Source organism: Xylocopa sonorina, chromosome 6 (assembly GCF_050948175.1).
Source record: "Xylocopa sonorina isolate GNS202 chromosome 6, iyXylSono1_principal, whole genome shotgun sequence".
Lineage (NCBI taxonomy): Eukaryota > Metazoa > Arthropoda > Insecta > Hymenoptera > Apidae > Xylocopa > Xylocopa sonorina.
Genome location: NC_135198.1, coordinates 6,244,509 through 6,267,706, shown reverse-complemented (window position 1 = coordinate 6,267,706; position 23,198 = coordinate 6,244,509). Strand labels below are relative to the sequence as shown.

At 42.2% G+C, this 23,198-nt stretch overlaps 1 protein-coding gene across 1 annotated transcript in view; it reads right to left on the bottom strand.

The window, feature by feature from the left end:
* Cap (Cbl-associated protein) overlaps positions 1 to 23,198 on the bottom strand; it is a 146,136-nt gene that overhangs the window by 2,831 nt on the left and 120,107 nt on the right. The window contains exons 24-28 of the mRNA XM_076897231.1: positions 5,245 to 5,449; positions 2,176 to 2,434; positions 1,239 to 1,350; positions 1,049 to 1,171; positions 403 to 557 (exon numbers count right to left, since the gene is read on the bottom strand). Of these exons, the coding sequence (XP_076753346.1) occupies positions 403 to 557; positions 1,049 to 1,171; positions 1,239 to 1,350; positions 2,176 to 2,434; positions 5,245 to 5,449 (854 nt within the window). The remainder of the gene's footprint in view (positions 1 to 402; positions 558 to 1,048; positions 1,172 to 1,238; positions 1,351 to 2,175; positions 2,435 to 5,244; positions 5,450 to 23,198) is intronic.

The following is a 23,198-nucleotide window of genomic DNA, read 5'->3' as shown; positions in this document are numbered from 1 at the left end:
ACAGTGGATGTGGGTTAATGAGACGAACGAAACTGTTTGTTTAAATACTGTTGCCGTGGCACGCGCTCGTGGCTCCTCAGAGTGGCGCGGCAACCGGAAGTGTTCGCCAGAGGAACCTTGAGAGCCTCCAAAGCTCACGATATCCATGAAAATTTCATCACGATAGAAGAAAACTGTGGCATGCAGTTTGAAAATCGCGATACCAGCAAGCTCGAGTCGAGATTTTTAGTTTTCTCTCTCCTTTCTTCTCATAATTCTACACGAAGGTTCAGTCGAAACTCATTAGAGATACTCGAGTGCACGATCGTGCGTTACAAGATGTATACGTTGTATCCACTGTACGCTCGAGGTATCGTTTAATTACAATCAGGGTGTAACGAAGTTATTACTCGCGGTACTAACCAGTGAATTGTAATGTGGCTGGGTTGTGTTCATGTTAACTGGTATGGACGGCATATAGTGATGGGATCCCATACTCATCTTCCCTCCAGCTGATCCATTTGCCAAGAGGCTATGCGCGGCTGGAGAGGCGACTGGTTTAGACTGCGTTGGCGTTTCTGGAAGTAACATGCGTTTGTAGAAATTCAGAACAGATAAAGCGATTTACTTTACAGAGAACAAGTATAAGTGGTGGTACAATGATTTTTACGAAAGATATGGCCCACGTTTGTCGTGGTGCATTTTAATAAATACAATAGAAGCAAAAATTTCTAGAAAAGGAAAGCGTTACTATATAACAGTAGCCGTCAATTAATAAAATATAATAGCTAAAGTAATACTAAAAGTTAAATTATAAAACAAAGGAAAGCAATGGAATAATAAAACCTTTCTCTCTCTAAAAGAAATAGAAAAACAAAGATAAAAATATATGACATAGAGTATAAAAGATTGTAAAGAAGTGGAAAGGGAAAGAAAATATGAAAAGTTCAACAAAATAAAGCACAACAAACAGAAGAAGAAGAAAACAACGCAGTTGTGCATTAAAAACATACTAGACTCTGTGTCTACTGTAAAGTTTACCACAAAATAGTGAAATATCTCGCAATACCTGCTCTATGTCCAGGTTCTGTGATAACTTCGACGTAAGAAATGGGGAATATTCCTTTCCTGTTTCCGATGCGCCCTTCGTACCAGTTTTCATCAACTCTTCTCGTCAGAACGACGAACTCCCCTGGGAAGAAGAGGAACATTCGATTACGCTTGAAAATTCTGAACGTACATTCTCCTTTTACACTTACCTTTGGCCAATGATAGCTCCAGGTTCGTTTGAGCGACAAAATTGAATTTAGCTCGTGCCTGACCCTCGTAAGGCTTCTTTGGTGTCGTTCGCATGCCGTCGTATGGTAAAATCTACAGGAGAACACGATTAAACGTCATTAATACGCGGTGTAACGTTTTTTCCTATGGAAAATTGTAATGTGCAACGTGCTAATTGAAGTAATTTAAAACTACACGTTTAACCCTTTGACTACGACAGACTTTGAGATGCACCAGTCATACAATACTGAAACAATATTGTTAATGTACTTTTTTAATCGAGATTGTTGCATTGGAGTTATTCTAAGCGGTTTTAAACGCTTACAGTATTGCAAGCATAAATTCTTCAAGTATTTACACTGTCACAAGCGCAAGTTTTCAAAGCACCCAAAGTTTTCTAAGCGCCCACAGTATCAAAAGCGAAATTTTTCTAAACCTCTACAGTATCGCGAACATAAATTTTCTAAACGCTTTTAGACGCTTGTATTATCACAAGCGCAAGTTTTCTAGTACCTACAATATCACAAACGCAAGTTTTCCAAACGCTTAGTTTTCCAAGCACAAGATTTCTAAGCGCCTTTAGACACTTGCAGTATTACAAACGCAAGTTTTCTAAGTGCTTGCAATATCACAAATGCAAGTTTTCTAAGTGCCTACAATGTCACAAGCACAAGTTTTCTAAGCACTTTTAGACGCTTGCAGTATCACAAACGCAAGTTTTCTAAGCGCCTACAATATCACAAACGCAACTCTTCTAACCGCTTTTAGACGCTTGCAATATCACAATCGCAAATTCTCTAAACGTCAAACAGTATCACAAATTTTCTAAGGCGCTCTTTAGGCGCCAACGGTAGTCAAAGGGTTAACACGCGCGTAAAACCATTGGTTTAACACGTGAAACATTCCAAGGAGCGTTACCTCGACGTAATTCGATGGGAACAGGCCGATCATAGCGTTATGCTCGCCCTCGTACCAGTTCTTGTCTACCTGTCGGCGCACGAATATTATGTCACCGCGACGGAAATTCAATTCCCGCGAAGATTGCCCGATGAAGTTGTAAAGCGCCCTCGCGACCAGCCGCGGTTCCGGCGTCTGCTCCTGGGATCTGCTTCTGTGGCTCAGATCGTCCACGAAGTCGTCGTAACGGTTCAGAGGGATTGGTGACTTCTGCGACGGTCTGGAACACGTCGATAACGACGATAACCGTCAGTACACAGTGAGGAGAGCGGAGAAACGAAAACGAGACGGAAAACGCGGTGGTACCAGCTGGAGAAAGCAGAAACAGCTGGAACGAGTTCCTTTTCGTCTCGTAGTAACCAAAGGATCGAAGACGATCCTCAAACGCAAAGAAAACGCGGTGGTACCAGCTGGAGAACAACTGGAATAGCTTCCTGGAACTTCCTTTTCGTCTCGTGGCAACGAAGGATCGAAGATGATCGCCAAACGCGATGAAAACGCGGTGGTACCAGCTGCAGAAAGCAGAAACAGCTGGAACGAGTTCCTTTTCGTCTCGTGGTAATCGAAGGATCGAAGGCGATATACAAACGCGAAGAAAACGCGGTGGTACCAGCTGGAGAACAACTGGAATGACTTCCTGGAACTTCCTTTTCGTCTCGTGGTAACCAAAGGATCGAAGACGATCGATAAACGCGAAGAAAACGCGATGGTACCAGCTGGAGAACAACTGGAATGACTTCCTGGAACTTGCTTTTCGTCTCGTGGTAACCAAAGGATCAAAGACGATCGACAAACGCGAAGAAAACGCGGTGGTACCAGCTGGAGAACAACTGGAATAGCTTCCTGGAACTTCCTTTTCGTCTCGTGGTAACCCAAGGATCGAAGACGATCGACAAACGCGAAGAAAACGCGGTGGTACCAGCTGGAGAACAACTGGAATGGCTTCCTGGAACTTCCTTTTCACCTCGTGGTAACAGAAGGATCGAAGACGATCGACAAACGCGAAGCAAATTTTATCAAGGTAATGATCGAAGTTTTAACAGGAGAGCCAATTAAGAGGCATTCAGTAGCGAGTTTCCATCGCGGATAAAACGTACACGCGCGCTTATTGTCCGGCTTTACGAGGCTCTTTCCCTCGGAACAATGCATAATTCTTGCGCAATATTTATAGACGATGGTTAGAAGCGCGCCTCTGTGCAAAGTGCGACAAGTGTTCAGCGAAACGAGTAGCCTCTGATAAAGAAACAATTTTTTTTTCAATGACGACGCTTGTAAACAAAATATATGAAAGATACAGGCTCTACAAAGTAAAATAAAGAGCAGTTTGATATTTTGTTGAAAGTTCAGCATGCGAGCAGCGTCGAAAATGTAACCGCAGCTAATATTGTTATTTAATAATAAATAAACCATCTGAATTAGAAATCCATGGAAAATAATGGTAATAAGTTAGGTGGTAATTACGGTTATAGATTCGAAATGAATTTATCAACATTATTTAGTTTCATACGCATCGTGTGCCTGCTGGTAACCGCTCATTTAGAATTCTAAATTGCGAGCAGCACGGTGGAAATTAAAGAGGCGTTTCTGCGGTTAATTAAACAGCGCTTAATGTTTCCTTGGCTGGGTTCAACTAAGATGCATCGCGTTTCATCCTCGCAAGCAGAATTCGCGTTACTCGAACGTGTGTTGCCTATTTATAAATTCTCGATTCGCGTTATTATTTATACGTGTAATTCCTATTTATAATTCCGCGGCACGCTCGCGTAACATCCACCAATCTGAAGTTCTCACGTGAAATCAAGGGTGCATAATTTCGAAGCAACGCGCAGAGGTCGATGCACGAAATATGTGAATTTTTATCCTTCGATTTTCCTTCGAGAGGCTTCGCGTTTTTTTTTTTTCGAACATTAGAAGAAAAAAAAGGAACGAATATAAATTAGAAAAAAATTTCAGAGCTATATTTAATATAATTAATAAAGTGAATTTCAAACAAAACAGAGAGTTGCCAGCAGAATTGAAAAGTAATTCGCGCAAGGTGTTAAAACACTGTAAATAATTAACTAGTGCAAGAGATTAAAGTTGAAACGTTTAAATGAACGAAGCTTGATCGCGTCAGAAATTTCTGCCAACTACACATTTACGAGGTAAATATTAAATAAATCGTGACGATCGTACTAATTACCTGTTCCGCATATTTCAATTAAACGCGTCTGATTCGAGATCGAATTGAATTTTCCAAGCTGATCGTTTGTTAACGCGAACAATATTCCACTTAATGGCGACAGTCAACGACACGTTAATCGTGCATCATCAGACGAGGCGTAAGTCTCGTATACTTAAGTTATTACGTAATGTTTCCAAGTTATTTTACGCGGGCGTCGTAATAAGTGTAGGTGTAAGACACGCGTAAGAGGAAAAAGAAGCGAAAACGAAAGGAGAGATGTCTTTACCATTCAAATATCCATCGTTTGCTATTCAACCGTAAATTTACAGGACTCGTGGAACTGACGGATTTCGAAATTTATCAGGAAAATTACAAAAATAATGTCAGTACTAAAATATTTTTTAATAATACAAATTTTCTATAAATCTATGTCTCATATTTTCGTTTCTATTTTTAAGTTTACAGTGTATTATTAAATTTTAAGCCTTTAAAGTTGCCTTTTTCAAACAATGGAAAACTGTGCGTAAATCTAGCGTTAATAATTCGCAAAATTTCGATAAAAAACATTAATAACAAAACTAATCATCAGATCACTAAAATACCTCAACCTCTGTGAAAAGTTAATATCAAAATAGCTCGACGCGAGCCAGATTAAATCGCAGCGAAAATCAACGTCAGAAAATAACAAATATTCTCTACACCAACACGAATCGATCGACGAAATGAACTGCAAGAGGAACATCGCGTCCGCCATCTTCCTCGAATTGAACAAAACGCGAATACCTCGCGAACAAGTGTTCGAACTGTTCGATTGAACGATCCGTAATGATAATCGATAATTAAAATAGAGGGATGATGAGACTCACATGAAATTGTCGGTGTGTCGTCGCGAGTCGATGTCGTGGAGCTCCTGAAGATATTTGCGACGGCGTTCCTCTTGATAAACGCGTCGCATATTCTCCGCGCTTCGACGAGCGAGCTCCTCCTCGCTCAATGGTTCTTTCGCCTCTGTACGCACTGGTGAACGATAGTGAATCGTCACCTCACCCTCCACATAACGCCTCGGCGATTCTACGGCAGAGAACGCACGTTTATTACGCTCCCGCCACGATATCGTTCGATTCTCTTCCCATCCGACCCTGATTCCTCTTTACGGGTGTCTACTTCGTTCCGCGTTCGGTTATTCCTTTCTGTTCCGCGAATTTCACCGCGAAACTACGATTCTCACGGAACGCGTTCGATTTACTTACCAACGACTCGAATTAGAGAAATGTTTATCGCCAATGTTCGCGAGATCGATCGATTCTCTGTGGAGATTTCCTTCTTATTTCGTCAGGTTTTCTTTTTATATTAATTCGTGGTTCTATGCGGGTGTTTTAGAATTTTAGAATGGAACGCGTTCAATTAGCTACCAACGATTCGAATTAGAGAAATGTATCAGCACAGTTCGCGAGATCGATCGATTCTCTGTGAAGATTTCGTTCGTCAGTTATTTTTTTATATCAGTTCGTGGTCCCGTGCACGTATTTTAGAATTTTAGAATGGAACGCGTTCAATTAGTTACCAACGATTCGAATTAGAGAAATGTATCAGCACAGTTCGCGAGATCGATCGATTCTCTGTGGAGATTTCGTACTTATTTCGTCAGTTTTCCTTTTTAGATTAATTCGTGGTTCTGTGCGCGTATTTTAGAATTTTAGAATTTTAGAATGGAACGCGTTCAATTATTTACCAACGATTCGAATTAGAGAAATGTTTCCACCGATTTTGTGTACGATCGTCTTGATTGGAATGTTTAATGGCATAGTTCGCGAGATCGATCGATTCTCTGTGGAGATTTCGTTCTTATTTCGTCAGTTTTTCGTTTCATATTAATTCGTGGTTCTGTGCGCGTATTTTAGAATTTTAGAATGGCAGTTGAAATGGCACGCGTGCGCGTGGCAATCCTTGAATTTAATTGCTGGAACATGTTAACAACCGCGATACTGTTATCGTGCACGATATTGGCCCAATGGAGGTACGAGCGAACGATACTATTGTTCCTTGATTAATATCGGAACGAAACGTACGCTGTCGCTAATGAAACGCGCCGCCCGGTGTGCCCGCGTGCGTGTGTGCGCGTGTGTCGTAATGACAAATGGAATTAACGTAGAAATTACGAGCGCAGCGCTGTTGCACGAGACGGTGTTCGATAATCGATACCCTTTGCGTATCGTGCGTTTCAGTGATTAATCGTTTCCCGAATTTCACGACGCTGGTCGCCATTACGGTTATTGCCAATGTGGACGCAACGATTCTATTGTGATTATTTTCTTTTATGGACGAAAGAGATGCGATTATAATGTTGCTATTGTGACAGACAATATTGCGATCGTAATCAGAACATTGCAATTATAATCACTCGTTGCAGTGTTTGAGGTAAAAATTAGCAATTGCAAGCAAAAACTAAAGATTTAGCAGTTTAAGGGCGCACTTTAAAAAGAAACGTGACTTTCTCTGCAATGACAGAAAGAACTGAATCAAGTTGAAGTGGTCACCATGAACTTAATGAACGCGAAGAGATCTCCATCTCAGAAAAAGGGAAAATCGAGCAAAAATTAGCAATTGCAGGCAAAAGATGAGGATTTAGCAGTTTAAGGGCGCACATGTTCGACAGCCACGTCGCATAATACGTCGACGAGACTTAAAAAGAATCGTGATCTTCTCTATAGTGACAGAAAGAACTAAATCAAGTTGAAGTGGTTGCCATAAACTTAATGAACGCGAAGAGATTTCCATTTCAGAAAAGGGGAAAGTCGAAAGGTAGATATTTCACGCAGCAAGTTAAATATTTAACTACTTCTCTGTGAAAAGCGCCTGTAGCTGTCGTTTATTCGTTCTCAACAACCGCATAGCAGCGCGCGTTAAACCATTTCCAATTGCACGATTGTATCGTTCCATTTCTGAGCGCTGCGCGGTCAAAGGGTTAGGAAGTATTGAGAATTAAGTGGTCAGAGTTAGACGCGAGCACTTGTGGTACATTGCAAATATATTAAGCTCTGAAAATCTAGAGACTGTATTCGTTCGCTTTTAAACGCTACTTTCGAATTACTCAGAAGCCTAAACAACCCCTTAAATCATCCCCATAATAGAAACGTTTACGTTTAATCAGTAACCCTTAATACCCTTGCATTTAAGAATATTTATCCTAAAATTACAATATAAATTGAAAATATCAACCTGAAATCTCCTTCGAATGATTTTAATCGTGATGGTGTATCGATATCATTCCATGCATCGCCAATATCAATATTCTGATCCACTCGAGTCAAGTTGGTCTACTTTCCATTCAAATTCATTCAAATTAATAACAAATAAATTCAAAATTACTATCATCGTCGTGTTTCACATAAAATGTGACATAAAATGTTTGCATCTTCTTTCGATTTGAACGATATTAATATCATTGTCGTTACTGTCTTCACATCTGTCTTTCGTTCTCTCGCAATCGTACGATAAGTCTTCATCATAAATTCATTATACGAATTAAATCCATACATGATGAATCGATTCATACATTATGATTATTCATCATAAATTTCGCTTTCAAATTGATTAAATTTATGAATTACGAATAAGAAAGAGAACAAGCAAGTTAAATCTATGAATTGGCCACTGCCATGCAACCAATAATAAAGTGAAAACGCAGTACTGTAAATATATAATCCAGTTAGCGATAAATTTATCAGAAAAGCACGCGTATTGCAAAACGAGAATTTTCATTTCTCGATGCGAGAGTATTAACTGCAAAATTTAGTTTGAAAATCTCTTGAGGAGCTTGTAATTCACGTCGTACGCAGGGCAGACGGTTCGCTCGTAGATTACGCGAGAAAAAAGCGAGGCAAAACGAGGAGGAGTCGTACCTTCTCTCGATGAGAAGTTAACCACTCTAATCGTGAATCGCAGCAAAATAAAGTTTTGGATTTACGAGCGTGCACGTCGAACGCGGTTAACCGGTTTAATCGCGTCCGATTCGATTCGATCGAAACGATAATACGAGCAAACGAAGAACAATAATAGTGATAAGCGATTCGGCTACGCAAAGTTGCCCAAAGCGAGCGCCTCGAACGATGCTCAAATAATTAATGTAAACGCGCGTACAAGCAGATCAGCGTTCCAGATAGCCTCGAACAACGATACGCGATATGGAGATACTTCTACCTGTCTCTTCTTTCGCGGTGTTGCTTTACGAAACATGAGATTCGAGGGCCTTAGTGGTAAATAATCGTACGCTTTAGTTTTACAGTTACCAGAGACGTAATCGTAACGCAGGAAATTCTGATACGAACGTGCGTATCGCGAAGATCGTGTTCCGGAGTCGATGTATCTTTGCCCGCACTTCAGAGCACGAATCGTCGTGAAACTCCTGCTATCTCGAATTTTACGACTCTTGTTTCCTCTGCGAAGAAGAATTCTCAGGGAACGCGTCGAATTATTACGAACGATCCAAGTTAAAAGATGTTTTCAGCGTATTACGAACGACTGTGTTATTTGCGACGAAGTTGAACAATCTCTCCCTGTAGATTTATTATTTCTCCAATTTTTTTTTTATTAATTCTGTACAGAGTAAGAATGGTTTCGCTTCTCACAAAGTTCGATCCAAGTTAAAAGATGTTTTCAGCGATTTACGAACAACTGTGTTATTTGCGACGAAGTTGAACAATCTCTCCCTGTAGATTTATTATTTAACCAATTTTTTTTTCTATTAATTTTGTGCATGGTAAGAATGGTTTTTTTTCTCGCAAAGTTCGTTTCCCTCCGCGACCTACGCAGATCGAATCCCAGTGACCTACAATCGATACGCGTCCAACGAACGCCTTTGCACTTCCGATTCTCTCGAAATTATCAGTGCGTGCAGAGATCCAACGCCGGAAGACCGGCTCTTTATGCGAAAAATCGGATCGCAGATAAGGAACGGTGGTTTAACCCATATCGAGGTCGAGACACGTATAGTTCATGGAAAGGTAGCTGTACGGTTTCTTCGTTCACACGCGAGGACCTACGACCGTCCAGAGGATAAATTAGTAATCGATTTTCACGAGAAACTTCAGCCTCTAAAATAAAAATCTCTGTCACACATCGATGGATCGTCCAAAGAATAAATTAGTAATCGATTTTCACGAGAAACTTCAGCCTCTAAAATAAAAATCTCTGTCACACATCGATGGATCGTCCAAAGAATAAATTAGTAATCGATTTTTACGAGAAACTTCAGCCTCTAAAATAAGAATCTCCGTCACACATCGATGGATCATGCAGAGAATAAATTAGTAATCGATTTTCACGAGAAACTTCAGCCTCAAAAATAAAAATCTTCATCACACATCGATGGATCGTCCAAAAAAAAATTAGTAATCGATTTTTGCGAGAAACTTCAGCCTCTAAAATAAAAATCTCCGTCACACATCGATGGATCGACGAATGTCACCGTGCCATACATATTCCTTCGATACTTCGTTTCCTAACGAATTTGAATCGAGAAAAATGGTAAAATTCACTGGAATCACAATGAAAAACATCGTTTACCTATCGAACGTGCATACAATAAATTTTCACGCCTAAAAAAAATAAAGGAGAAACTTCTTCCGTTGCAAACACTGTTCAATCGATGTCACTGATACACTTCGAGGACGGACAGTAATTAGCACGAGAAATACTCGGATCTTTAATGATACGATCGCGACGAAGAACAGTTTTGGGTGTCCACGAGTGTAAGAGAAGAAACGACGAGCAAATTACCGCAACGTTGCCCAGAGACTCGAACTATCGAGGCGAACGGGTCGACGATCGAAAGGCAATCCTTGAAAGGGCGACACAGAGGCGGCCAGGGCTCGTGCAAATGGCACCGCGATCCCGCAAATTCGACAGGAGGGAAGCACAGGCGCGTGTGTGCCCGTCAGGGTGCAACGAGATCGCACGACTGATAAAACGAGCGCAACCGCTGGCCAGCCTTGGCGAACGCGAGAGGGAATTTCAAGTTGCGCTTGCGTCTCGGTTCTCCGAGCACGTACCAACGTTTAGGCTGTTGCCTGGCACGCGTTACGTTATCGCTGCGCTTCCCACGGGGTGGTAACCATTTGCCAGCCCAGAATTTCGAGACGTATCCTCGCTCGAAACGAATCAATTTGTACGCGAGTCGAGCCATTTTTGCTTCCGCGAGCCTAGCGCCAGGTTAACGAGCAATTAGTCCGCTCGTTGTCGTTGCTCTTCTGAGATTAATCGCTGAGGGATCTGTCTAATTACGAAATGTACGTTGCGCGACTCGTTCAACACATTTCAGCGATTAGTCGCGATTTTAAAGTTGTTTCAAGTGATTTTGTCTGGTTCGTTTGACGATATTAAGTTGTTTTAAATGTTCAGGAATACAAAGGGAATTTAGAATGTATATTGATATGAATTCTGTGTTCATTTTCATTTAATTTTGACTTAAATATAGCACGTTTTCTTTTATAATTCTTGTATATTGTTAACTGGAATTGGATTATTGGTTTGGATAGAATTACAGATCATTGTGGAATATCAGAAACGGGAGGCATTGAAAAGGTTCAAAGGGAAATTTAAAATAAACGATAAAGTAGTATGAAAATAGTCGATGAATCGGTTTTCCATTGCTTCCATCGATACGCACGTAAAGTGTATTTAAAAGAAAACGAGATTGCAAACAGTGCGATTGTGGATACAAATAACTCGCGTTCCATTACGAAGATTATTAATGGTCGCGTAACAAAAAAATACAAAAAACACGAGAATATTCCTTTTTGTCCTCCGTAAAGTACATCTATACCCAACTATATTATAAAACAGCTCTGAAAAAAGGAAACAAGAAGTTTGGCCATCGAAACTCCTCTAACAGGTAGAGAAAATGATGCCATTGATGTCAGTTCTTGTTTCATCTCAATATCTCAATCCGTTGCTGAGATATAAGCGTTCAAATCATTAGTTTTCAATAAGGAATTTCAATCTATTGTTTTTCCTCGAATTTCCACGACTGTCTGCAAAGTCATTTGTCGAATGTCTTTCATTTTCTACGAGAAATCTATTTATAATGTATTCTTTCAATTTCTGCTTAAGTGAGTGTTGACTGTAAGTCTCCTCAAATATAAATACGAGTGCAAAATTAGGATTATTCGAACTTCCATCAATACACACTTAAATGTACCAACTGTACAGTTCCGAAAAGGAAACGAAATTTCTCGTATCTGCAAACAGTGCGACAATGAATGTAAATAATTCGAATCCCATTAGAAAAACGGTACTACCCGTCGCGTAACAAAAAACTACGAAAAACATGCGAATAATTCCCTTGGTTTTTCGTAAAGTGTATATATACCCAACTATGTTATAAAACAGCTCTGAAACGAAACAAAAGATATGGTCACCGAAAAACCCCTCGAATAGGTAGAGAAAATGACGCCATTGAAGTCAGTTTTTGTTTCATCTCGATATCTCGATCCGTTGCTGAGATATAGGCGTTCAAAGTTTTTCACTTATACTACGGCGCGCAAGATGGCGGCGGTATTTATGAATGAACTTGACCCAGCTGATTTCCAGCAGGTGTTTACGCACTAATAGTAATAGTAAAAATCTGTCTAGCCGCTGTCTAGACAGACCACGTGACAGATGAATGAGATAGGTCAGTGACCAGGTGCGAGCGAGAGGTCCGAGTCCTTCCAACAAGGACAGACATAGTAAACGATAAAAAATTACCCTCCTCTTCACACGACGATATCTCGAGAACCGGAAGTTGGATCTGGATGATTCGAAAACCGTATTCAAGAGGAAGGTCCCCAGCTTCTAACGAGCCGAATGCCGTCAAATAAAAATGTCTATCTTCGGAGATATAGCGTTTCAAATTTTTTTTCATTTTAATACGGGTCAATGGGGGTTGTAAGACGATTGAGATAGGTCAGTGCACAAGTGCGAGCGAGAGGTCCGAGTCCTTCCAACAAGGACAGACATAGTAAACGATAAAAAATTACCCTCCTCTTCACACGACGATATCTCGAGAACCGGAAGTTGGATCTGGATGATTCGAAAACCGTATTCAAGAGGAAGGTCCCCAGCTTCTAACGAGCCGAATGACGTTAAATAAAAGTGTCTATCTTCGGAGATATAGCTTTTAAAAATTTTTCTAATTTTAATACGGTTCAATGGGGTTTTTAAGACGATTGAGATAGGTCAGTGACTGGGTGCGAGTGAGAGGTCCGAGTCCTTTCGACGAGGACGAACATAGCGATCGATTAAAGTTACCCTTCTCTTTAGGCGATGATATCTCAGGAACCGGAAGTTGAACAGGGATGATTCGAAAATCGTTATCAAGGGGAAGATCTATAGCTTCTAACGAGTTGAGTTTTGTCAAATAGTAATCTCTATTTTCAGAGATATAGCGCTTCGAATTTTGTATAATCTTAATACCGGTTAATCTTAGTTTTAAGTATTATATCTGCTATTTTTCGATCTGCAAATCGTTAGCTCCATTTATTTGCACGTAGAAACTTGGAGCTTCGAATTTTGTATAATCTTAATACCGGTTAATCTTAGTTTTAAGTATTATATCTGGTATTTCTCGATTTGCAACTCGTTAGCTCCATTTATTTGAATGTCGAAGCTTAAAGAATGGAACTATTGTTAACCCAGCCCCTCGAGGAAGCCATTTTCCACGCCATCGCGACATATGGAAACCCAAAGAACGGAATCATTTCCCGATACTCGAACGCCATCGCGTCTACTAAAACCTCCACGATGGTCGTTCTCGATCGCTTAAAGCAACGACTTTATATCGTCGTTGAATGCCACGAGTTCGCTCGTCCGTGTCTACGCGGTCGTTTGCGAAACGTTCTCGAAATGCGCGACAAGAAACGACCAGAAAGTTCGCCGGAAGGGCGCGAAGAAGAGACGAGGAAGCGAAACGCGAGAAAGGGGCGAAAAACGGAAACGCACACGGCGATTCTAATGGCGTCGCGGATATTTCTAGCAAGAATAGAGTTATCTGAGGGTAAATTATGCGCCTGTTTACTGACTGTACGGAATCGGGCCGTAAACCAAGGGAAGCGTGCTTCCGGTCCCAGCCTGAGGTCCGACGATCGAATTCACGCGATCAGAGAGAGCCCCTCTGTTCCTGATCCTCTGCGCCTCGGCTGTTTGCGAATTCTGCGCGAGACTCAGCGTGGAACCGCTCGCTCGTAGATCCACCATGGAATTCTTGTAATTGTTCACCAGCTGAGGCGATCGCAGATCCCCCATCGCCGTCAGATCCCCGCAAGACTTGTGCAATCCTCGCTGCCCGTACGAATTCCTCGTCTGCTCGCTGCCACCTCGATCGCCTCTTCCGGGGTGGATCCGCGTTCGAACCAGTCGTGGTTCGCGCCACGCGTTCAGATACGGCGAGGAGGAAGCTTCCTGTCGCCTGTGGCTCGCGTCTTCTTCATTTTTGTCGTCCACGCGTTCCTCTCTGATGACCGTCGCTTGTCCTTCCAACGGACGATCGTAGTTTCGAACGAGAGACACGTTCACCAGCTTCAACTGGCTCCTCTCGAACGCCTCCACTTCCTCGTACTTCTCGTTCACTCTAGACATGTCTAGAGGAGGCGGGATCTTGGTGATCTTCACCCTTCGCAGCGCCAGGCTGTTTTGACCGCTCGAAGGGGGCGGTAGATCCACCTCAGACGCGAAGTACGTGTGAACTTCTTTGTTGGTTTCCTGGTTCGTGGATTCTTTCGATCTCGACTGGGATCCGTCGTGTTTCGAGGACACGATTGGTCTTGAGTTAGCTCGTGGCGAGGCGTTCGAGGATCCCTCGCGAAACGACAGATTGGGCAGAGATTTGCAGAGATCCTGCAACGAGTCCCATCTATTCTCAGACGCTCGTAACGTCGATTCGTCAGCTGTGCTCTCGTCTCGATCGAAAGGAGTCGCGTGTAATTTACGCGTTTCGACGACGGGTCTCGATTCAACGATCGCCCCTGTTGACCTGTAACTCCCTCGCACCCCCTGATTCTCATTGCACGCGAGTTGCTGCTGATTTTCACTTGCAGAATCGCGTGTCGTCGATTTCGTATCGCGTCTGCAGGCTTCCTGCCACTGTCGAGACGCATCGTTCGTTTCTTGGCCAATCGTCCCATGGTCGACGTTGATCCCAGGCTCTCTGTTTCGACTCGCGAGCCCTTCTCGCGAACTCGCTCGATCGTAACAACACGCGCACGCGTTCGACGAGCCTCGTTCGACGCCAGAATCTCCCTTCCTGTCTCTCGACGGATGGAACCCTTGCTTGGACGTTGAACTCTCGTTTCGAGCTGGATCGTGCGAGCTGATCGCGTTCTGAAAGCTCGTCGATGGTTTTTTTGCATGAACCTCGCTCGCTGGCGCCATGTTCACCAAAAGCTTGCCATCCCTGGTGGTCATCATGATTCGTCCATCCTCCATGCGTTTCACCTCCATCTGAACGTTCTTCTGGTAATCCTGGGAGAATTCACCTCGAGTCTCCTCCTCTATCGACTCAGGCGTGCCATTTATTTGGCACCTGGACTTCCTGTCAGTGCTGCTGATGGACGACTGGTTACTCTGACTGGTGATCGTCTCAGTGCTGCCAAAACCGCTGTACTTCGCGCGATTGCTCGCCTCGTTGTCAGGCATGCTGGCAAAGAACTTTCGTCTGAGGTATCTGTTGCGCTCGAAGATCTCGTGCAGCCTCTCCCTGGTCCCGCTGTACGCAGGCTCGCTGTCGTAAACTCGACTGCAGACCCGTGCGAATTTCTCGTCGTTGAACGACCCTCGCGACTCGTTCGACCGATTCGACGAGCCCTGACGCGCTCGATACTCGTTGTTCGAGCGTCGACACGTTGGGTTCACTGGTTGCACTTGCTCGTTGCACGACAGAGGGCTGTATCGCTTTCGTGGGTCGTAATAGTTGTCCTGGTTGTAGTCGTCGAAGAAGTACGCTCGTTCGAACTCCGTTTTTGGCCTCCAGCTCCATCGATGGCTGTCTTCGATGGTCCTGGCGGGTCGCGAGAAGTCTTGGCTCTCGTCGAAGTCCTCGTTCAGTTCGTCGCCAGGCTCTATCCAAACGGAGGTCGCCTTCTGCATCTGCGGCATCGAGCGTCTGTGGTAGCTGTACCTGAATGGCTGTCGCCTAGGACGGCGATGGTTGTTCAGATGGCACAGCTTCTCGAGATCGTTGATCTCGTTGGTCAGATTGGCCCATTGGGGGCTCCTCTCCAGGTCCTCGACGCGTTGCAAACTTCCGCTTGACATCTTCGACGGTTCAACGTGCGGATTTGTCACCGTTCGAGCGTGGACCAGCTCGACAGACGCATCTCAGCGTCGTGCGTCGACGCAGTTCTCGTTAGCGAACACTCTGAAAAGCACGCGAGCACCGTTCGACAAGTTTACACACCGAGACGATCGATCTTTTTCTCGTCGCGAATAATCGAAATTCGCTTCGCCAGTTGTCTTTCTCGTCTCGTACGAATTTATTTGCAGCTGAATCGAGGCGCGGATCAAGTTTTGTTGCTCGATAGCTTTCGTAACTGAATGTTAATTGTATATAAATTCGTTAGCAGTCTGTCACGTGGAACGACGCGATTCGCTCTCACCGCGCGTTAATTGAAATCTCGTTAACACCGGTTACGCTTAAATCAGGATTAATGTAGAATTATAATTGCATCGTTTGCAGGTTTAAGATGCTCGTTTCGTGCGCCTCATAATATCATTTGATTCGAGAGATTGTTTCGCTAGGTACGTCCACGTTTTGACGATCAAACGGAAGGAGGTTGGTCAATTTATTTTCTGATTACGTTGAAACAGAAACTATTGCTTTAAACCATTCACAATCTAGATAGTGCATACAAAAAAGAAACGTTTTAATATTCTTTTATCATTACGTATAATAAAAGTGACTATTTTTATCATTTTTATGACTATTTATTTTTTTATTATGAAACCTCAGAGTTCTGTGGAACACGCTAGTACAATAACGCTGTTTTAAAGTAATCAGAGAGACAGAAAGATCGATTCAGATAAAAGAAAAACGCAACGAATATAGAAAAATCTTGTTGAATCGAGAGAGATTCATTCGCAGAAGCTAAATTCGCGTACCAAAAAGCGTTATAAATAGATTGAAATCACGCGATGTTCCATTTAATGTCACCAATGTCGAGGCGCAAGGCCTGTGCTCTATTTTTGTAACATCAATTTCAGGCGTCTCGACACGATCTTAACGTCGACTGATAATTAAAAAAGAGGAAGTCGATGCCACTGATTTATCCGCAGAACCAAAAACTCGAATGCCAGGATTCCCCACGGAACGAACGCTTCGACTATTCGTCACGCTTGTCGCGCGCCACGCGAGATCTCTGATCGAATAAAAAGCTACCGGATGTTCGCAATACGCTGCTTTCGCATTTTCGTCTAACCGAAAGTTTCCACCGTCGGACCGCAACAGCGAAGATAAATCAAAAGCATAATTAGAAACCAGTTATACCGTTTCTCAGCGAAGCGAGCGAGAAACAAGCCAGGACGAGGCGCTACACTTGCACGCATGGGTGCACGCCTCTTCAGCATGCAAGAAATCTGAAGTTTGGAGAAAACGGATCGAACGATTTTCGCTTTACCGTCGGTTCAGTTCTGAATTTCTTTGGATTTCCAACGCATCGACGAAAGAATCGTTCAGTAACGACCTTTAATCGCAGTGCGAACAGATTAGTCGATGGTACCTTTGCTACACTGGAGATACTTTCGATAGAAATATTTTTTTCACTATTATTCGAGTAGAGGATGAGCACTGAATAAAGGTTTTCATCGAGAGATCTGTATCTCATGTGAATACAAATTTCTTTGGATTTTCAACGCATCGACGAAAGAATCGCGTCGATCTGAACGAAAGGGGTTCAATAGCGACCTTTAATCGCAGTGCGAACAAATTAATCAATGGTACCTTTGCTATACTGCAAAGACTTTTGATAGAAATATTTTTTTCACTATTACTCGAGTAGAGGATAAGCACTGAATAAAGGTTTTCATCGTGAGATTTGTATTTTATGTAAATACAAATCAATCAAGACACGACTTGCATCCGCGAAACTTTTCATTTTTGGTTAACTCGAGTCCTGAAAGTCTCAAATGGTATTGGTCAACTGCGTTCGAAGTGTATGTACATAAATTGAAAACTTTCTCAGGATGTGATCGACGAGTGTGAATTTTTAATTTTTCGTCAAGCAAAAATGTAATTTACCTTTTTCTTAACCATTTGCAATCGACGCTATCAGCAACAGGAAGTTACCATTTCAATAGAAAACTTCAGAGAAACATATATTTCTGAAAAAGTTGCTATGAAATAAGTTTAACCACTGCAATCGCTAATAAATTCTAATATCCCTTCAAAGAAGACGTTCAACCGCAAATTACTCAAATTTATAACAGAAGGATTTGCTCTGCGTTCGACGCGAATTCCCGTAATTGCTTAATTTCAGTCACGCGCCTCGCATACGATTTCTAAAACCAAATCTCGCGATTAATTTCACGGTTAAACGAGTTAAGAAATCCGAGAACTGAAAGGCTATTTCGAAAAGCCAAGGTTTGAGGATTCGCTGAAATTGTTCAACGAAAAAAAAAAAAACTGGAAAAGCCGCTTGAAAAATTGCACGCAGCTCCTTTCGATCGAGTAGGGAATTAATCGCGTGATGATCAACAGTAAGGAATGGGAAGTGTGTTTCGATTGAGCAACCGGTAGTCGGTTCTGGAAAAGTTCGCGGTTTGCACATCGCCATCGATCGTCAGAATTTTAATTAATATCCTTAGTTACACAACGCGAACACATATATCGATAACTATAATTGATCGCGCCTTGGCCGCCTCGTTTGGCAATACGAATTGAGAAACAACGATGATTTTAATTAAACAACGAACCCTCGCGTAATTTCTAGAAACTCTTATTAAAACAGTGACGGTAAAAACGTACTGTTCGAAACGAATTTCTTTGTGAAAACGACCAAATCCTGCAATTTGCATCGAATTAGAAATTATAATTGGAGAAATTTTTCTCGAAAATATCGGAGAACTCAACGAGAGCAGAATTTTATAACTCTCGCTCAGAGATTACAAGTTGCATTTACCGTGAGAAATTCTACTTGAAAGAATAAAAACATAGCCTCTCGATATCGAGCAATTGAAAGCTAGAATCGCGTTAAGAACGCCATGATTTCCATTGAGCAACAAATTGCAACGAAAGTAATTGCATTCGTAAATGCGTGCGTGAACTACACCAGAGACGAATCGCACAAATTGGATTCGACTCTGGAAATTCAACGAGTGATTCAGAACGTTTTTCCATCGCCTGTTGATTGCAAATAAAAAGATGCGTGAATTCGATATTCGAAAGGAACTCGATATTTAACGCATCGAAGACGAAGTTACGTGTTCAGACAGCACAGAATTTTTCTTTACAAAGTTTCTTTTCGCGTAGATTTCGCGTTAGATTTGGGCGTCTACGAAATTCGAGGAAGACAGAATTAAGGAAACACAGTTTCTGCTTAAGAGTCATGCAATTCCAACGCACGTCCTATATTCTATCTTTATTCCCCTTCACTACAAATTAGGCGTTCACGAGAATTTGGAATCTTCCTGCTTTCGCCACGATGACAAGGTTTCTGCTCACCGCTTCACTTGGACTGAGTCATTTACTGAGTCAAATCGCTTTACAGAAGATCACATCCGTATTATAACCTTAGTCACCGTCTGAATCGATGCGATCATTGAACACGTGAGCCTTAAAACTCCCAAATCCTTTCTTTCCACCTACGATATCAACATTCTTGGATCATCAATTTAACTAGTACGCGATAAAACTCGATTTTTCCTCTGCGCGTACAAAACCAAAGAAAATCCATGCCCACTTGCGATGCTTGTTAAACAAAAGTACTCGATAATTAATTATATAATATATATAATATTCGTTGGATTATCAATTTAATTAGAACACTAACGATTTTTCCTCTACGCGTTCAAAACCAAGCAAAAACCATGCCCACTTGCGATGCTTGTTAAACAAAAGTATTCGATAATTAATTATATAATGTACATAATATTCGAGATATGAAATATAAAATATTTCAATTTCGATATATAAAATATCGAAAGGACTCGACGAAGAAAGAACGGAAGGAGCGTTCGATGAAAGTAGGTGATGATTAGCTCGTAACGATCGGGAACAGGGTGAGATGTAACAGCGAGCGTGTTCTCGTAACACTTTCTCTCGATGTTCGCTCGCAGGATTGTTCTTCGTACAGGAAGAATTTCGATGGCCACGGAAAAAGGAAACGTACCGCGACTGCTGAACCCTCGCTCGAACGTGAAATGTCCACAAGCGATCGCGTACGATCGCTTCCATTTAGATGATCACCATATAGAATGCGACACGGTTAACCCTTTGCACTCAGCTCTTTCTCGTACATTGACAGTAAAAACTATTGCTAAAGTAGTCGAGTTAACGTCTTCCAGCGATAGAAAATTTCCATTTCAATACAAAACCTGAGGGATGCATGCGTTTTCGAAAAAGCTGCGATGAAATAAGTTTAACCACCGTAAATCGGTAATCAATGCTGATGTCCGCTCACAGGGAACATCCGAGTGCAAAGGTTATGTTAATTCGTGACGCTCGCAGGATTGTTCTCCAAACAGGAAGAATTTCGATGGCCATGGAAAAAGGAAACGTACTGCGACTGCTGAACCCTCGCTAGAACGTGAAATGTTCACAGGCGATCGCGTACGATCGCTTCTATTTAGATTAACCACTGCTCTGTTCCAAATGAAAGACGGTTAATTCGTGACGCTCGCAGGATTGTTCTCTGTGCTTCTCAGGAAGAATTTCGATGGCCACGAAAAAGGAAAACGTACTGCGACTGCTGCACCCTCGCTAGAACGTGAAATGTCCCCAGACGATCGCGTACGATCGCGTACGACTGCTTCTATTTAGATTAACCACGACTTCGTTCTAAATGAGACACGGTTAATTCGCGACGCTCGCCAGATCTTCCTCTGGGAAAGGTGTTACCCGCACGGTCATAACCGGCATTCTATTCAAATGAGCAACAGCAACCCTGGCGTAGATCGCGGAGGTGTTCCTTCGCGAGCCAGTGGACGCGCGTTTTTATCAGAGCTACGATTTCACCGTGAATTTACAAGCTTCTCCAACGATTCTTTCTCCCGTTTTTTCCCCCTATTTTTTTTCTACGACAATTTACGAGACGACATCGCGCAGATGAATTCTGATTGGTAATTAGCGAGCGGAGGAATTCTTCTTTCACGTACGCGAGACTTCATGGTCTATTTGGTCAATCACTGTGCGAGATACTTTTTATTCAAAGTGGAGCAAGCGATCTAATCGAAAGTTCTGGCATCATTTTAATTGGTTATGCAGCAAATTCGAGTAATTGTTACCTTGGTTTACGCTCTTTTCGTTTCATTTTAATTAACCGCTTTACTCGAACTAAGCTTTGGTTGGATCTTTTTTTTATTAGATACTGGTTAACGCCATACTTATGCGATGCAGCAAATTGAAAATTTATAAGGAAAATTAGAAAAATAATATTATTGAGTAACCTAAACTTTCTGTAGATCTATGTCTCATAGTTTCATTTTCATTTTTAGTGTACAGTGTAGTTAATAGTGTAGTGTATAGTTAATTCATAGGGTTCAATTATATTATTTTTAAAATTGTTTCTTTTTATTTTTTCCAAAGTAAACCTAGTGTTAAACTTTGTTGCGCGTTACGAGCCTTGTTTTCATACTAAGAAATACATATGTATGCACATACGATGAAATATTGCTCCTTTTGTTTCTCTACTTTACACGATCCACGCGACGTGACCATAGCACCGTGAAAGTAACGTTAAAAATTAATTACCTAATTAGCAAACACATCTGGTGTTTGACAGAAGTGCTTTAGATATATCGACTACGAAAGAATGTGTTCAAACGCGCGCTATCGCGAATGAAAAAACTGCGTATTTCAAAGTAATATCAAAGGCTGCTTGCATAGAAAAATTTTCAGTAAAAAACCACGAACGATGTAACAAAGTAACAACGTTAATTCGAAGCAAATTGTTTACCAATTAACATTCAGTTACACGTATTTTACGTCGAGTTAAGATTCGAGAAATTCACATGTCTCGATAATGTGTTTGTTCGCAGACTTAAATTTCAACGCACAGCGTTATTTCGTTCGATATCGTCACGTTTTCGTACGAGCGACTACCAGCGAATCTTTTTATCAACATTGCACATTTTTTTTCGTCAAGTAATCTTCGATAGAAGAGAATTTCGATTGTCAAGTGCTGCGTTTCTCTGTTCTGTTTCGACCAGGTCACAAAGTCGTCTTCGTCCATAACAGGAGCCATTTATTTTGAAAGTGGCCTATGTCCAATTTAAAAAAAAAAAATAACAAACTATTTACATTCCTACGTTATCTTTTCGTCTCGAAGCAAATTGTAAATAGACATAGGCTGTTTTAAATTCGATAACAAATCTAGTGGTTAATTTCTTGGCTTAAGTCCATTCTTCGCGAGAAGACACATATCATTCATTTAAAACAATTACTATTATTTAAACAGAAATTATAAATTTAACTTTTTCAGATACACTTAATGAGCCTGAAATATTCGAATTCTATAAATTTTTAATTCCACTGAAACTCGTACTCTCAAGTACCTCAATTTAAACGTAAGTGGACGTAGGTCACTTTCAAAACGAACAGCTGAAATCGTCACGTATCCCTCATTAGATTCTTTCGTATAAACTTGTCGCACGGAGATTCGCGACGCGCACGAGTTTCGTAATCAAGGCCTCCAAGGCACAGCCTGATTAAACTGTCACGACGCCGCTCGTCGATGACCTTGCCCCACGTTCCATCGAAAACTCCATCCTCCGACTCACCATATTCAAACGAGCCTCGAATTTATTCACATTCTATCCGACACCGCTCCAGATCTCTTTCACCGTTGTTAAATCATTACCAGCCTCGAACGGATCGAAACTGTATTCACCTCACGCTTAATTAACACTCGTCTGACATCGCTAATCACGCTGCGCCACGAAACAACCTTCCTGATCGTCGATTTATTTCACTTTTCACTTCGTTTTCACTTCGTACGCGCGGCTGCTGCTCTGTGAATTTGTTAATTTCGAAATAAAATAAATTGCACGCGACACGACGCGTTCGACGACGAGAAACGCGAGGCGTTCGCAGAGGCAACGTCGAAATCGTGGCAGAGCCTTCCTGGTCGCCGGTTTATTTCACTTCTCACTTCGTTTTCGCTTCGCACGCGCGGATTCTTTCCGTGAATTTGTTAATTTCGAATTAAAAAAAATTGCACGCGACACGACGCGTTCAACTGAGCAACGCGAACGTCGAAAACGTGGCAGAGACTCGCGACGCGTTCTCCGCGAGCAACCGACGCTTCTTCCTGGCGAACAGGAGGCATCTGCCGCGAAACAACCGCGGCGATCGGTGTTCTTGGGCTCGCGCGAATTTCTCCGCCACTTTCCGCGCTCCCTCCACCGTCTACGCTCGCGTTCGCCCTCGTGTCATCACCAGTCGTTTCGCCAGGGAACGTCGACGAATTTCCGCGCGAAACGGGACCAAGCGCGCCCCACGATCGTCGTTGCAACCCCCTCGTGCCACCCCTTGCGTTCACCAGTCGCGCCCAGTCGCCATTCGAACAGCACCGCGACGCGCTGCGCTCGCTCGCAGTTGTGTCTGCAAAATAATAGCTGCTCGAGTTTAGAAACG